This window comes from Mirounga angustirostris, unplaced genomic scaffold, assembly GCF_029215605.1.
Source record: "Mirounga angustirostris isolate CCGP_5_RB_7025 unplaced genomic scaffold, mMirAng1.0.hap1 SCAF_2, whole genome shotgun sequence".
Taxonomy (NCBI): Eukaryota; Metazoa; Chordata; class Mammalia; order Carnivora; family Phocidae; genus Mirounga; species Mirounga angustirostris.
Genome location: NW_026991710.1, coordinates 192,687,353 through 192,704,545, shown reverse-complemented (window position 1 = coordinate 192,704,545; position 17,193 = coordinate 192,687,353). Strand labels below are relative to the sequence as shown.

General features: G+C 35.1%; 1 protein-coding gene across 1 annotated transcript; it reads right to left on the bottom strand.

Annotated features, from left to right (window-relative positions):
• Positions 1-2,646: 2,646 nt before the first annotated feature.
• On the bottom strand, positions 2,647-3,096 carry LOC123847366 (large ribosomal subunit protein eL32-like). Its single transcript, XM_045879275.2, has one exon. The coding sequence runs from the start codon at positions 3,053-3,055 to the stop codon at positions 2,648-2,650; it is 408 nt and encodes a 135-aa protein (XP_045735231.1). The 5' UTR covers positions 3,056-3,096; the 3' UTR covers position 2,647.
• Between the last annotated feature and the right edge of the window lie 14,097 nt (positions 3,097-17,193).

Sequence of the window (17,193 nt, the reverse complement as noted above, 5' to 3'; positions counted from 1 at the left end):
TAAAATCTTTAAAAAATAATAATAAAAAATAATAATCCTTTAACAAGTATTTTATTTCTTTGTTTTTTTCTAAAATGTGTTATATTCAAATAATCCGCAAGCTAGCCCATTATATATTTTTAATTTTTTATTTAAATTCAATTTAGTTAACATATACTGTATTATTAGTTTCAGAGATAGAACTTAGTGAGTCATCAGTTGCATATAACACCCAGTGCTCATTACATCAAGTGCCCTCCTTAATGCCCATCACCCAATTACCCCATCCCCCAACCCAACCCATTATATGTTTTTAATTCACTCTTAGATCCTTAAGATATTTTGCAACACATTGTTTTTTTTAAATGAAGAATTTAGAGAAAGGCAAGATTTATTGTATTTGCTAAATTAATCCGAAACATAGATAATATAATCTTTTAATAAAAATTAATCTTTCAATGAAAATAATGATACATTGCAAGTAAATTTTAATAGAGTGCCTAATTCTTATGATTATGACTGTGAATCAAATTATTTCCAAATGGAGATTGAGCAAAACAGAAATATTTGAAAAAATGAATAACATATAAAATGGTTTTGTTTAAAGATTTTTTTTTTTTTTTTTTTTTTTTTAGAAAGAAATAGAGCAGGAGTGGGTGGGCAGAAGTAAAGGGGGGATCTTCAGCTGACTCTGCCCTGAGCACGGAACCCAACGCGGGGCTCAATCTCACAGCCCCAAGATCACAACCCAGCCAAAACCAAGAGTCTACGCTTAACCAACTGCACCACCCAGGCACCCTAACATACAAAATGTTTTGATATATTTTTATTAAAGTACCCATTGCTACTCATTTTTATAAAGAAGCATAAATGTTAGGAAACTATAAATACATTTTTATTAAAAAATTATGAACAAAACTGATACATTTATAAACATTTAAATTGTATTACTGGTTAATACAAAACTTTTGCTTGTTAATGGTAGAAAGTAGACAAGAATAGACTAAGAATAGACTCAGAAACTAAGTGTGGGAATGTCCTTCACTGTGCCTATTTTCCAGAAAGAAGCAAAAATCCCTATAACATATTATTTTGGAGAAGCAGTGCTCTGGAGGAGCTGAAATCATTAGAGTACAGACTTGTTTATCTTTTTATGTCCATAAACTAATTTGGGGTCTCACACATAAGAGGTATTCCTTGAGGGGCGCCTGGGTGGCTCAGTTGGTTAAGCGACTGCCTTCAGCTCAGGTCATGATCCTGGAGTCCCTGGATCGAGTCCCGCATCGGGCTCCCTGCTCCGCAGGGAGTCTGCTTCTCCCTCTCCCACTCCCCATTTGTGTTCCCTCTCTCGCTGTGTCTTTCTCTGTCAAATAAATAAATAAAATCTTTAAAAAATAAAAATAAAAAATAAAAAAAAGAGGTATTCCTTGAATGTTTGTTGAATGGATGAATGAATGAGTGAATGAACAAATGAATGAGTGAATAAGAAACCCATATTGTCTGCTTGGGTGCCCAATGCACATAAAAATTCTGACATTATTTAGTCTCTATAATAACTGATATGCATTACATATCATTGATTGAAACAACGGTTTCACCGAGTTTCTCATCATTTCAATTCAAAATAAAATTTAAATTGTATTGCAGTTAACCCAAAACTTTTTTGTTTGCTATGCTAGAAAGTAGGCAAGAATAGTCCATGTTTAGAAACCTCATGTTTTAGAAGTGTAAGAAAATAAAATTCAATAGTTAAGCTAAAAACAATAACATGATTGCTATTTAGCAAATCTATGATGAACTGTGGAAAACCAAACTTGATAAATTGGAAAAAAAAACAGCCAGAGGAGGGGTCGTCTGGGTGGTTCAGTTGGTTAAATGTCTGACTTCCCTTTGGTTCATGATCCCAGGGTCCTGGGATTGAGCCCTGGATGGAGATCCCTGCTCAGTTGGGAGTCTGCTTCTCTCCCTCTCCCTCTGTGTGTGCTTTCTCTCTAGCTCTCACTTTCTCTCAAGTAAATAAATAAAACCTTAAAAACAAAAACAAAAACAAAAACAAAAAACAGCCAGAGGAGAACTGTAATATAACTCTTAATGAAAAATCTCAATATTTTACAAATACTCTTTGGAGCAATTAAAAATGAAGTAGTCCAGATAAGGAAAATCTGTGTCCTAAGACGGCCAACGGAGCCAGCAGGAGAGTCCTTGCCCTGGGGCTCTTCTGGGTTCTTCTCCCTGCCCCGCTTAGCGCACACCCCAAAGGCCAAGTATGCAGAAGTAGAAGTGTATAAATTGCCCCCTTTGTTTGTGCTTGGGGCTCAGACCTTTGGAGACCACTCTCCTCTGAGCCCTCCGGCATTAAATAAACCTCCTAGCCTCCAAGATCTCTGAGTGCTGCTTGGTTCTTCCATCAGGCGATCCAGTCCAGGTTCTGTAACAGTCCTATTGTTTCTACCTCTGAATTCCACGTGGGAAAGGGACAGCACACGGGGGTTTACCCATCATCAATTTGTAGGATCTCTGAACTGTTAGGAGTTTGAGAGAGAAAATATTCCAACACCTTCATTAAATTAGTGAGGAAACTGAGGCAACTTGTGCAAGATCAAATGAAAAAAATTTTTGGTAGTTTTGTGGTTTTATTAACATAAATATGATGTGCACAATGAGCTGTCTATTCATTTTCTTCACTGCGCAGCCTGGCCTTGGGATTGGTGACTCTGATTGCCAGCTGGGCTGCTCTTCCCACAATAGCTTTGCAGTTCTTGGAGGAGACATTGTGAGCAATCTCTGCACAGGAAGATTTGCTGCACATCAGCAGCACTTCAAGCTCCTTGATGTTGTGGACTAGGAACTTCCGGAAGCCACTGGGCAACATGTGCTTTGTTTTCTTGTTGCTCCCATAACCAATGTTGGGCATCAAGGTCTGGCCCTTGAATCTTCTGCGCATCCTATTGTCAATGCCTCTGCGTTTCCACCAGTTGTGCTTAATTTTGACATAGTGATCTGACTGGTGCTGGATGAACTTCTTGGTCCTCTTTTTAACGATTTGGGGCTTCACCAGAGGTCTGAGGGCAGCCATGATGACCAGTAACAGATGGCTGCCACCTCCACAGGCAGCGCCGAGGAAGAGATTCAAATGGAAATTTTTAAAAAGATCCAGTACTAGAAACTAAGTTTCTTTACTTCCAATTAAGTGTTATTTCCAGTTTTTTTGTTTTGTAGTTATACACATGCATCAAGGTCAAACAGCTAATAAATTCCTTTAATCTTTTTACCTAGAAAACTTCTTGTTTTTTCATTATTCAAGGTAGAAACAAATGTACAGTTTTTAAGTATTTATTCTTGCCGTCTGAGTATTTGGATAAGGTTAAAATCTTCAATTCTAAAAACAAGAGTATCCTCCTCTCATTTCTGAGGCACTGTGAAGGGAGACATGGTTGCTGAGCTGCCTGCATTATGAGAAGCTGGGTATATTCAGAATGAGATTCACTCTCAAACATACTCGAATAAAATAAGTTTTGTGGATCTTTTTCCTTTCTCACCTTCTAGGAATATGATTTTCCTGTGTGTAAAAGACTTTAGAATCACTTCAAAATGAGAATTATCGAAAGGAATTTAGTTTTAAGTGGTAACTATGACTATATCTACCTTTAGGGTAAAAGAGACCACTATATCAATTTTTTTCATGAAATCTGTGCATGAAAGTATTTCATGCCAAATACATCATATTTAAGAAAGAAAAGATCCAACTGGAAGTGACGATTGTCCAATATACAGAGAGAGAAAATGTATCTTGATAAAGATAAGGCATAGGCTATAGAGACAATATTCTACCCACTGGAACTGAGCAGGGCATACTCCAAAGTTAAACCAGAACAGGTTACAGTGGTATGGATATTAGATGCATATATGTTTCAAAGAATTAAGACACAGTTACATTTCTTTTTTTTTTTTTATAATTAGAGAGGAATAAACTTTATGTAGCCCCTTTCCGTGTGATGAATGATAGTCTTGGTCTCCCCATAGGAGTAATTCTTAAGATCTGTGTGAAAGCTTGTTGCATAGCATCAAAACTGGAATACAGGGGCGCCTGGGTGGCTCAGTTGGTTGGGCGGCTGCCTTCGGCTCAGGTCGTGATCCTGGAGTCCCTGGATCGAGTCCCGCATCAGGCTCCTTGCTCGGCAGGGAGCCTGTTTCTCCCTCTGACCCTTCCCCCTCTCATGTGCTCTCTGTCTCTCTCATTCTCTCTGTCTCAAATAAATAAATAAAATCTTAAAAAAAAAAAAAAAAACTGGAATACATCAAAGATATACTAGTCGACTGCTTGCAAGAGCATTTCTAGACTTTATCTCGTGTTCACACTGCGGTGGTCAATAGAGCAATTTAAGAGTTTGCATCTAGTCCTCAGTGCCAGCAACACTCAGAGTAGGCAGTGATATCTACATTCAGAAACCTCTTTATATAACCCACACTCAGGACATATTTAAGATCATTTCAGTCAGTCCATTTTGAGAGCAAGTAACTGATCTTAACTAGTAAAGGTCAGACACATCACTTTCAAAATTTTCTTTTATGGAAATAGCTAAATCATGGAAATTTACTAAAACTAAAATTCAAACAGTTCCTAAAGAACACCACAGATGAGTCCTTTTTAATGTTTCAGCCAGAATAAATTCATAACTCCAATAATAAATCAAATCCACTGTAAAAATAAATTGCAGATTTGCAAATGCTTTTTCCGTGTGTATAAGTTGTGGCGCGTGTATGTATCTGTGTGTGTGTTGAAGGTTGGCTGATTGGGATAAAAAGAATATTCTTACTCAAAAAGCATTTTTTAATTGATGACTATTTCTGATCCTTAAATGCCTAGAGCATTTAAGAAGGCTAATAGGATACACTTAGCATTTCCTAGTGTCTTTCATTTTTTCTTTTCATTCCATTTTCTCATAGCAAGATGAAGATGTTCCTTTTTCTTCTTTTGTATTCTAACTTTAAACTTCAATTTAGCAGACTGTAACTCTGAAAACTAAACATCTTATGTTTAAAATGTCCCATGGTGACTCTGTTTCAATAGTAGCTATTTCAGATACTTTGGACCCACAGCATTTATATCAAGAAGAGCCTTTTCAGGGTGCCTGGGTGGCTCAGATGGTTAAGCATCGGCCTTCAGCTCAGGTCATGATCCCAGGGTACTGGGATTGAGCCCCACATCAGGGAGCCTGCTTCTCCCTCTCCTTCTGCCTGCTGCTTCCCCTGCTTGTACATTCTCTCTCTGTCAAAAATACTTAAAATCTTAAAAAAAAAGAAGAAGAAGAAGAACCTTTTCTTTCTGGTCAGTTTCACTCATATCATTGCAAAAGAAGTATTAATTAGAAAAGATAAACTTTTGAATGTGGTCAACAGATCTAGGGCCATTTAGGAAGTGACTATGGACTACAGAGAGCCAGTTAACTGCTATCTGGATATTTTGTATAAAGTCAATGGCCACATTTTAATGTCTTCTGTTATCCTTGGCCTTGTTATCGAGTCTACTCGTAAATCAGAAGCTATATAGTTCAAGGGTCTCTTTGTCACCTGAAAGCCTAGGGAAAATGGAGATAATACTCTTTTTGTGAGGCTATACAAATTATAGTATTCTTGATCTTCTAAGAGTCAATGTCTCCTACCAGCATAAGGCTGAAAATTTAAAAGCTACAGAGTTAGAACAAGGCTAGGTCAAGTTCCTTCTAGAATGTGTTGGCATTGTTTTTTCTCATATGTGAATTGCAATATTTTTTCCTTAGTAATTTTATTGTTTTGTAGGGTTGCCATAACAAAGTACCACAAACTGGGTGACTAACCAGAAATTTGTTCTCTCACAGTTATGGAAGCTAGAATTCTGCAATCAATAGGTATGTAGGACCATTTTCCTTTTGAAGGCTCTATAGAAGAATCCTTTTTTGTTTGTTCAAGGTTATGGTGATTGCTGGCAATCCTTGGTGTTCCTTAGTCCATCTCTGCCTCCACTGTCACATGATCTTCTACTTGGTGTGTATCCATGTGTCTTCATACCATCTTCCTTCTGTGCCTGTCACTGTGTCCAAATTTCCCTCTTCTTAAAAGGTCACTAGTATTGGATTAGGGTTCACACTAATCTAGTTTGCCCTCCTCTTTTTTTATTTTTAAGATTTTATTTATTTATTTGAGAGAGAACACAAGCATTGGGAGCAGCAAAGGCAGAGGGAGAAGCAGGCTCCCTGCCTCGGAACTCAATCCCAGGACCCTGAGATCATGACCTGAGCCAAAGGCAGACACTTAACCAACTGAGCCACCCAGAGGTCCCTGGTATGCCCTCATCTTAATGTGATTATATCCACAAAGATCCTGTTTCCAAATAAGGTCACATTAAATATTTATTTATTTATTTATTTATTTATTTATTTATTTATTTGAGAGAGAGGTTGGGGAGGGGCAGAGGAAGATGGAGAGAGAATCTCAACCAGACTCTGCACTGAGCAGGGAGCCTGACCCAGGGCTCAATCACAGGACCCTGAGATCACGACCTAAGCTGAAACCAAGAGTTGGACACTTAACAAACTGGGCCACCCAGGCACCCCCAAATAAGGTTGCATTTTTATATTTTAGGTACACATGACCTTGGAAGGACATGATTTGTTATGGAATAAATATTTGGTTCCCTGAAATTCATATTTTGAAGCTGTAATCCCCAATGTGATGGTATTAGGAGGGGAGGCCTATGGGAGATAATTAGGTTTAGAGGAAGTTATGAAGGTAGAGCAGATTAGTGTCTTTATAAGAAGAGGAAGAAAGACCAGAGCTGCTTCTCTTCCCTTTCTCAGCATGTATGCCCACATACACAAAAGAAAACATAAAGGGCGCCTGGGTGGCTCAGTTGGTTAAGTGACTGCCTTCGGCTCAGGTCATGATCCTGGAGTCCCGGGATCGAGTCCCACGTCAGGCTCCCTGCTCAGCAGGGAGTCTGCCTCTCTCTCTGACCCTCCCCCCTCTCATGCTCTCTATCTCATTCTCTCTCTCAAATAAATAAATAAAATCTTTAAAAAAAAAAAAAAAGAAAACATAAAGAAAAAACAAACAAACCAACATGTAAGGACATAACAAGACAGTGGCCATCTACAAGCTAGAAAGAGGGTTCTCAACAGCCAGTGAATCTGCTGGGACCTTGCTCTTAGACTTCCCAGCTTCTAGAATTGTGAGAAATAAGGATCTGTTGTTTAGACCATGTAGTCTATGGTGCTTTGTTAGCAGCCCAACATGACTATATCAGCATTCAACTCATTAGAGTAATGGACTTATAATACTCAACTAAATGAAATTCACCTTTGAATGTGATGTTTCAATATTGTTATGGTTATAGGTTTAAAATATGGTGTGATTGTTCAAACATATATTGAAGTTAAAATTAATAAAGTTTGACCCAGGACCACTTACTAATGTTGAGTTTGATTCATGATAACAGCTCCACTTTGAAATGCAAATATGAGACATATCATCTCTAAATTTCTTAAAGTTTCATTAGATAGGCCCAATTTCCTATTTTCAAACTTCCAAGGTACTTTTTCTCAAAGAGAAACTTTGCAGGTCTTTGAATTCTGATGATTATTTCCACATGGGAAAGTATCCTAAGGGTTTTATTCTCTCACTCCTTGAAACTGGATCATATCATAATAAAGGCGACAACTCAAAAAGAAGATGTAAGAGTTATAAATGTTTATGTATGCAATTTGGAAGCTCTCAAATATATTAAAAAATAATGACAAAATAAAGGAACTCATTGATAATAATACAATAATAGTAGGGGACTTTAACAACCCACTTACATCAATGGACAGATCATCTAAACAGAAAATCAATAAGGAAACAATGGCTTTGAATGACAGAGTGAACCAGATGGACTTAACAGATATATTCAGAACATTCCATCCTAAAACAGCAGAATACACATTCTTTTCAAATGCACATGGGACATTCTCCAGAAGAGATTACATACTAGGTCACAAATCAGGCCTCAAAAAAATATAAACAGATTGAAATCATACCATGCATATTGTCTGACCACAATGCTATGAAACTTTAAATCAACCACAAGACAAAATTTGGAAAGACCACAAATACTGGAGGTTAAACAACATGCTACTAAACAATGAATGAGTCAACCAGGAAATCAAAGAAGAAATTAAAAAAAAAAACAAACAAACAAAAAACATGGTAACAAATGAAAATGAAAACACAGTAGTCCAAAACCTTTGGGATGCAGTAAAAGCAGTTATAAGAGGCAAGTATATAGCCATATAGGCCTATCTTAAGAAACAAGAAAAATCTCAAATAAACAACCTAATATTACACCTAAAGGAGCTAGAAAAAGAAAAGCAAAGCCTAAACCCAGGCAAAGGAAGGAAATAATAAAGATTGGAGCAGAAATAAATTATAGAGAAACTAAAAAAACAAAACAATAGAACAGATCGATGACACCAGGAGATGGGTCTTTGAAAAAACTAATAAAATTTATAAACTCCTAGTTAGACTTGTCAAAAAGAAATGAGAAAGAAGCCATATAAATAAAATCACAAATGAGAGAGGAGAAATCACAACCAACACCACAGAAACACAAACAATTGTAAGAGAATATTATGAAAAACTATATGTCAACAAATTGGACAATCTAGAAGAAATTGATAAATTCCTAGAAAGATAAACTACCAAAACTGAAACAGGAAGAAATAGAAAACTTTAACAGAATGATAACTAGCAAAGCCCTTGAATCAGGAATCAAAAATCTCCCAACAAACAGAAATCCAGCACCAGATGGCTTCACAGGTGAATTCTACCAAATGTTTAAAGAAAAGTTAATACCTATTCCTCTTAAACTATTCCAAAAAATAAAAAGGAAGGAAAACTTCCAAATTTATTTTGTGAGGCCAGAGTTACCCTGATACCAAAACCAGATAAAGACTCCACTAAAAAAAGAGAATCATTCACCAAGATCAAGTGGGATTTATTCCTGGGCTGCAAGGATGGTTCAATACTTGCAAATCAATCAACATGATATACCACATTAACAAAAGAAAGGATAAGAACCATACGATCATTTAAGTAGTTGCAGAAAAAGCATTTGTGAAAGTACAGCATCCATTGTTGATATAAACTCTCAACAAAGTAGGGTTAGAGGGAACATACCTCAACATCATAAAGGCCATGTTTGAAAAACCCACAGATAATATCATCCTCAGTGGGGAAAAACTGACAGCTTTTCCGCTAAGGTCAGGACCAAGACAGGGCTGCCCACCCCTACCACTCTTACTGAACACAGTACTGGAAGTTCTAGCCACAGCAATCAGACAACAACAAAAAAATAAAAGATATCCAAATTGTCAAGGAAGAAGTAAAACTTTCAGTATTGGCATATGACATGATACTCTATATATAAAACCCAAAAGACTTCACCATAAAATAGCTAGAACTGAAACATGAATTCAGTAAAGTCACAGGATACAGAATCAACATACAGAAATACGTTGTATTTCTATACACCAAAAATGAAGCAGCAGAAAAAGAAATTAAAGAATCAAACCCATGTACAATTATAGCAAAACCCATAAGATACCTAGAAATAAACCTAACCACAGAGGTGAAAGACCTGTACTCTGAAAACTATAAAACACTGATGAAAGAAATCGAAGAGGCCACAAAAAAGTGGAAAGACATTCCATGCTCATGGATCAGAAGGACAAATACTGTTAAAATGTCTATGCTACCAAAAGCAATCTACACATTTAATGCAATCCCTATCAAAATCCCAACAGCATTTTTCACAGAGCCAGAATAAACAATCCTAAAATTTGTATGGAACTACAAAAGACCCCAAAAAGCTAAAGCAACCTTGAAAAAGAAAAGCCAAGCTGAAGGCATCACAATTCTGGACTTTAAGTTATATTATAAAGCTGTAGTGACCAAAACAGTATGGTACTGGCACAAAAATAGACATAGATCAATAGAACAGAAAAGAAAACTCAGGAATGAATCCACAACTGTATGGTCAATTAATCTTCGACAAAGCAGAAAAGAATATCCAATGGAAAAAAGACAGTTTCTTCAACAAATGGTGTTGGGAAAACTGGACAGCTACATGCAAAAGAAAGAAATGACCACTTTCTTACACCATACAGAATAATAAATTCAAAATGGATTAAAGACCTAAATGCGAGACAGGAACCCATTAAAATCCTGGAGGAGAATACAGGTAGTTGTTTGATGTCAGCCATAGCAACTTCTTTCTAGATATGTCTCTGAGATGAGGGAAACAAAGCAAAAGTAAACTGTTGGAATGTCATCAAAATAAAAAGCTTCTACACAGCAAAGGAAATGATTAACAAAACTAAAAGGCAACCTATGGAATGGAAGAAGACATTTGCAAATTATCCAAAATATATAAAGAACTTATATAACTCAACACACCAAAAAATGAATACTCCAGTAAAAAATGGGCAGAGGAGATGAACAGAATTTTTTTTTTCCAAAGAAGACATCTAAATGGCCAACAGACACATGAAAGGATACTCAACATTATTCATCATCAGGGAAATGCAAATCAAAACTACAATTAGATATCACCTCACATCTGCCAGAATGGCTAAAATCAACAACACAAGAAACAACAGGTATTGGTGAGGTTGTGCAGAAAGGGGAACTGTCTTGATCCATTGGGGGGAATGCAAACTAGTGCAGCCACTCTGGAAAACAGTATGGAGTTTCCTCAAAAAGTTAAAAATAGAGCTACCCTATGATCCAGCAATTGAGCTACTTGGTATTTAACCAAAGAATACAAAAATACCAATTCAGAGGGATATATGCACCCTGATGTTTATAGCAGCATTATCTACAATAGCCAAGTTATGGAAGTAGCCCAAGTGTCCATCAATTAATGATGGATAAAGAAGATGTGGTATATAAATATAATGGAATATTATTCAGCCATAAAATAGAATGAAATCTTGCCATTTGCAATGATGTGGATAGAGCTAGAGAGTGTTATGCTAAGTGAAATAAGTCAGTCAGAGAAAAACAAACACCATATGATTTTACTTATATGTAGAACTTAAGAACAAAACAAATAGCAAAGGGAAAAAAGAGAGAGGCAAACCAAGAAACAGAGTATTAACTCTAGAGAACAAACTGATGGTTAGTGGAGCAGAGGTGGGTGGGGTATGGGTTAAATAGGTGATGGGGATTAAGGAGGGCACTTGCCATGAGCACCAGGTGTTGTATGGAAGTGTTGAATCACTATACTGTACACCTGAAACTAATATTACACTGTATGTTAACTACCTGGAATTTAAATAAAAACAACAAAAAATAAACCCTGGATCATCTGACTGCAGTCATCCCCATGAATTTTATGGAGTCAAACAATGAGAAGTACAAACACTCTTAACAACCAGAGAAGTTTGAGCAGTGATACAATTTACTACATCTAAAGCATACCATTTTGATAGAAATGTGAAGAAGTATTGGCCAAGCAAAACTTATAATTATCTTAGCACAGAAACACAAAAACAGACTTTTTCTTTCGAAGACAGATTTTTAAGTTTTCTCAGGAAGAAAATTTCCGTTATCTTAGATTGATATAAATTAGAGCACTTGGTGTAAATTAGTTGTCATTCCTAATAAAATGCTTAAGAATATTTTTCTCTCTGTGTAGCTACTTTGATTATTCCTCGATCTCTCTCTGGATGCTTCCCACCACTAGCTAAGATTGGTTCATTGTTATTCCAAGTGCTCCCCCTCTAAATAAATCTAGTACAGACCACTAACAGTTACGGACCTCCGCTCCCTAAAAGTTCATTCTCTTTCCGAAGGAATGTTTTTTCTTTTGGTATTTCTGAGGTTCTTGAGTTTCCCACAACCTGATGATCTTTTTTATAAATTCCTTTGAGAGCCCAATTTGTTTGTTTTATATTAACTCACAAATTGAAGACTTCAGAACCTCTTCCAGTTTCATCAATTTTTCTGAGATCTCTGTTGAGAATTTTGTGCAGCGTGAGATCCTCTCATTTTGAAGAATACTTGCAGAGGATCCTGGGGCCTCTGAACTTTCTGAATTTTACAACTCCCTCTTCTCTTCCTTCCATTATTCCTGCATGCCTGCTCACACCTGCAGGTCCTCTCTTCTACCTCACTTCAGTGTGGTTTTGACCCTCCTCATTCCCATCCTATTCAGAGCTTTGTGCACATTCCTTGTCACCCAGTCGTTGAATGATGTTGTCTCTGGGAGCTTATGTTTTGGTATCCTAGATTTTTTTTTTCTTTTTTTTTTTTTTTTAGGAGATGTAAGAAGTGTCAAAAACTATGCTACTATCTTGCTATTCTTCTGCCACAATTTGTGACCGAAATATTTATGTCGCACTTTGTGTGCATCTTGTAACTTGTGTATTTGTATATTTGCTGTAGAGACTTATATATTTTATTTTCCAATTAAAATGGTGCAATAAAAGCATGGTAATAATTTTAGAGTATTTTAAATTTTATTAAGTGAAAGCAGTCCTGGTTAATTTAAAAGTTAAAACAAAAGATGCCTTTTCCATTTCACTTATATGACATATTTTTCATGAACTATGTCAGTCCAAATATACCTACATGCTAAGGTTGTTTCCACCTAATGCTATGGTAGCAGGCGTATTTATTCAAACTAATCAAACATTTGGGCAGGCCACTTTAATAAATCAGTAGACTATCTGGACCCTTCTGAGAACTCACAGTAGCACTATAATAAATAAAATGCATTTCCCTTTCCTTTCTGCATTTACATGTGTATGCAGACTATCAAAGGCATTTGTAAAAATTGCTGATGCTAATGATTTACAAATGGACCATGACTGTAAGTGGAAAGGTGTGGTAGTTCCATCCATTATATTTTCACTATTTATGTGGGAGTAATCTGACCAGGAAATCAACTGGACCTTACATTCATTCTGACAGAAGAAACTCATTACAAGGCAATACATTCTTTAAATATCATTCCCAGTAGAGTTCAATTCTAATGATAAAAATGAAACAGTAAAAATTACTGTTTACAAAATACAGATAGTGTAAATACAAATAATTTTATCTAAGTACATGCTAATAGAATAGATAGAAAGGATCAATTTGTATTTAATATCTTGGTTAATTTCTTAAATGAGCAGATTTGGTATAAGTTATCAGAGATGGTAGACATATTTCTGGTGTAGATACCGATTTCATTTAAGCCAGATGACAGACACAATGCACTGAGGATATTTTAAATCTCAACAACTATTATGATAGCAAATACAATATTTCTATAAAACTTGTTCTACTATACCTTCCACTGTTATATTTTCTTAACTTGCTACTTGGGAAAATGTTTAACATACATTTATTTGTAAATATTATCCACATTGTCCAATTCGATTAAGTACTATTTATTTTATACAAATTACGATGAGAGACAATGCTGCATAACTGCCTATTGGAAGACCCAGAAAAATAAATCACAGGAAAACATATGACTCCTTCGGTCAGACATACAAATGTAGCCAACACATGGCTTTACGAATTCAGAGAAATGAAAACCCAATTTTTAGGAAAAGAAATGGCACACATACTTCTTGCGCATTGTCAGAAGCTCATAAATATGCACGGATTCAATATAGAAGTATAGTAATAGTATCCTATTAAAAAAAAACTCTGATTTTTCTTACTGTCTGTATGTAGGTAGTTCACCATCTGTAAAATGTCTTGAAAGGAACATGAATATGGAATACATTCAAGATGCTAGTGTGCCCTATTTACAAAACAAATTGGCAGATTGCATTTGGCTTGTTCTGGGAAACCAAAATAAATATGTTCCTTTAAAATTTCATTTATTCTATGGTAATGAACTAAGACAGAACAGTATGAAAAACATAAAAAATGAGGTTAAACACAAATATCAAATCTGGAGACTTACATGGTGAGTTTTTAAAGTGAATTTAATTGCATGTTTTATAAATATTTTTTTCTTCAGAGTTATACGTCACTCTTGAAAAAAATTCAAATTAAAAGGAGTTGTTCTGTATATATATTATCCAGAAAATGCCATCAATGCCAGAAATGTTTGTATGTTTTTTTGTTTCAAGATTTACATGTTTTTACCAGCATAATTGGACCAGAAAATTAAATGTTTGGAAGCCAACAAGGGTTTGAATAAATTGTGTAAACAGTGACTGTTTTGTTAAAAATGTAGACCTCAAAAAAAATCAATTAAATTTCCATTGTGTTTGTCATCTCTACTTCATTTTACTCTGCACTCATTTTTACTTTTAATGATTTATTAATGTCTATACTTTAATATGTAATTCATCTAGAAATTATATTTATATCTGGTATGAAATTTAAATCAACATTTTTACCTTCTGAATAGCTTGCCAGTTGTACCAAGTGCTATTTATGAAATAGAGTATTCTTCTTTATCATTGAAAAGAAAACTCAAATTCATCAACTAATAAATTTATGTATTATTTTCTGATTTCTAATTCAGTTCTAATTATTATAATACATAGATTTATATGTATATATGCATGTACTGCATGGATATATTTATACTTATATTTATACTTATGTAATTTATACATGATGGATGCATTTATACTTATGTAATTCATACATAAATATATAAAAATATATTCTCTGTACATAAAATCAAACATATATAAAGTTGGATTCAGAAACTCTGCTCTAAACTGTGGAGTGTTCAGGCAAGGGTAATGTATTCAGAGTCCTACAACCTATTTGGCACATGGTTAAACAATAACTTCTAGCTATTATTATTTGAAAATATTTTGTAAATAGAATTTGAGGCTACTGAGGGCAGTTAGGCATTGGATACACAGAGCAAGACACCATCTTCTGAGGAACTTCTGGACATTTGGGACTTGATGGTATTTTCTACAGCTTTATTAAGGTATAATTGATGTAGAATAAATTGGAATATCTAAAATATGCAATTTGAAAATATTGAAAAAATGATAAATATATATGGATGATACTAACACCACATTTAGATAATGACCATATTTATCACTAAAAGTGTTCCTAAAGGCATTCTGTTATCCTTCTTTCTCCCACTCTCAAGACACCATTAATCTACTTTCTGTCAGTGTTGATTAGTTTCCTACAACTGTATGTGGATGGGATCATACAGTATGTCTCTAATACTGGTTTTTGGTCTCACTTCTTTTCTTCAGTATAATTATTCTGAGATTCATCTGGGCTGTTGGGTACATAAATAATTAATTCATTTTTAATGCTAACTAGCATTGCATTTATGGATATACCACAAATTCTCTATCTGTTCATCTGATGGAGAAATTTGTTTTCTTTCCAGTCTTTGACCTTTATAATACAGCTATTGTGAACATTCATTCATGTATAAGTCTTGTCGTAAACATATATTTTCATTTCTCTTGTTTCCTTCCTATCTCAGGGATCACTGTCATGCCCTGAAAATGCCTAAAAAGGCCATTGTTTCATATATTTTGTGTTTTTTTAAGTATTTCAGGCAGAATGGCAAATTCAATTTCAATTATGCTATCTTGGTGGAAGTGGGTTCTTATCCCCTATTATTGTGATGACAGATTTTCCATCAACTATCAGTTATGTTTTTTCTTCCTGCAACAGGTTTAGTTCCAAGAAGTTAGCAATTTTTTTTCTACTCTTTTTAACTATCATTACAGCTTCACATAAAATGTTCCTATCCTTTAATTGAAATTCCATAAATATTTGTTAAATTACTAAATAGAGTAACAGAAACTCAGATAACCAGGCTAAAAACATATGGAATTTTTTTCTTAACCCTGATTCATGAATGAAAAATGATTTGTAGATCCAACAATGCTATTCAAGACCCTGACTTATATCATTCTACTTCATTATCTTTGATATACTGAATTTTTATATTGGGCTTATCACTATGAACAGAATTGTAAGAAATGCCTGTAGTTCTATATTTCAGGTGCTCACTTGGCCTCACCTAACAGCAAAATGACGTGGGCAGAAGAAAGAAATAAGGGAGAGCTTAATTATTAGACATTACTTTTAATCTATTTTTTTCATCAGTTTTAAATTGTTTCTTAGGTAAGAATTTTACTAATATTACTTGTGGGCATGTCTTTAATTAGACAGGATATGTCTTGTTAAAACCTTCAGTGTTGGGCGCCTGGGTGGCTCAGTTGGTTAAGCGACTGCCTTCGGCTCAGGTCATGATGCCGGAGTCCCGGGACCGAGTCCCGCATAGGGCTCCCTGCTCGGCAGGGAGTCTGCTTCTCCCTCTGACCCTCCTCCCTCTCATGCTCTCTGTATCTCTTTCTCTCTGTCTCAAATAAATAAATAAAATCTTTAAAAAAAAAAAAACCTTCAGTGTTACTTCTGCTTATGTATCATTGGGCAGATACTGTTCACATGACCACCCCAAAAGTATGGTAGCTACAAAACTCCCCACTTTTTAAATCTGGAGAGTGGAAGTTAATTAATGAAGAGATTTGGGATAATTGTTGTGTAGTCATCTATCAGTGTCTGCCACAATGTGTTTATCTCTATATTTATATTGTTTTTGTAATTGTCTCGGCGATTCTTATCCATTTATTTTTACATAAACTTCAAAAATTAGTTAACTCAAAAAAAATGACTTTTTTTTTGAGAGAGCAAGGGAATGTGCATGAGCAGGGGGGAGGGGCAGAGGGAGATGGAAAGAGACAATCTTCAAGCAGACTCCCTGCTGAACACATAACCCCACGAGGGATTGATATCAGGACCCTGAGGTCATGACCTGAGCTGAAATCAAGAGTCAGATGCTTAACTGACTGAGCCACCCAGATGCCCCCCAAAATTGACATTTCTAATGTAACTTCATTAAGTTTGTATATATATATATGTTTTTTTTATATACAATTGCATGCACTTTCTCATTTGTTCAAACCTTGTTCCATGCCTTTCATTAAGATTGTATTTTGTTTTCAAATTTTAATTACTAACTATTTATTGTTTGGAATAGAACATTGATTTATTTTTAGCTTATGCAAAAATATTTTATCATTATATATTGATTCAAATTAAGTTATTATACACTTGGGTTTTATTTTGGAATGTGATCAAATAATCAGTAAAATAGAAATTGGCTATGAGTTTTTATTTTATTTTTTATTT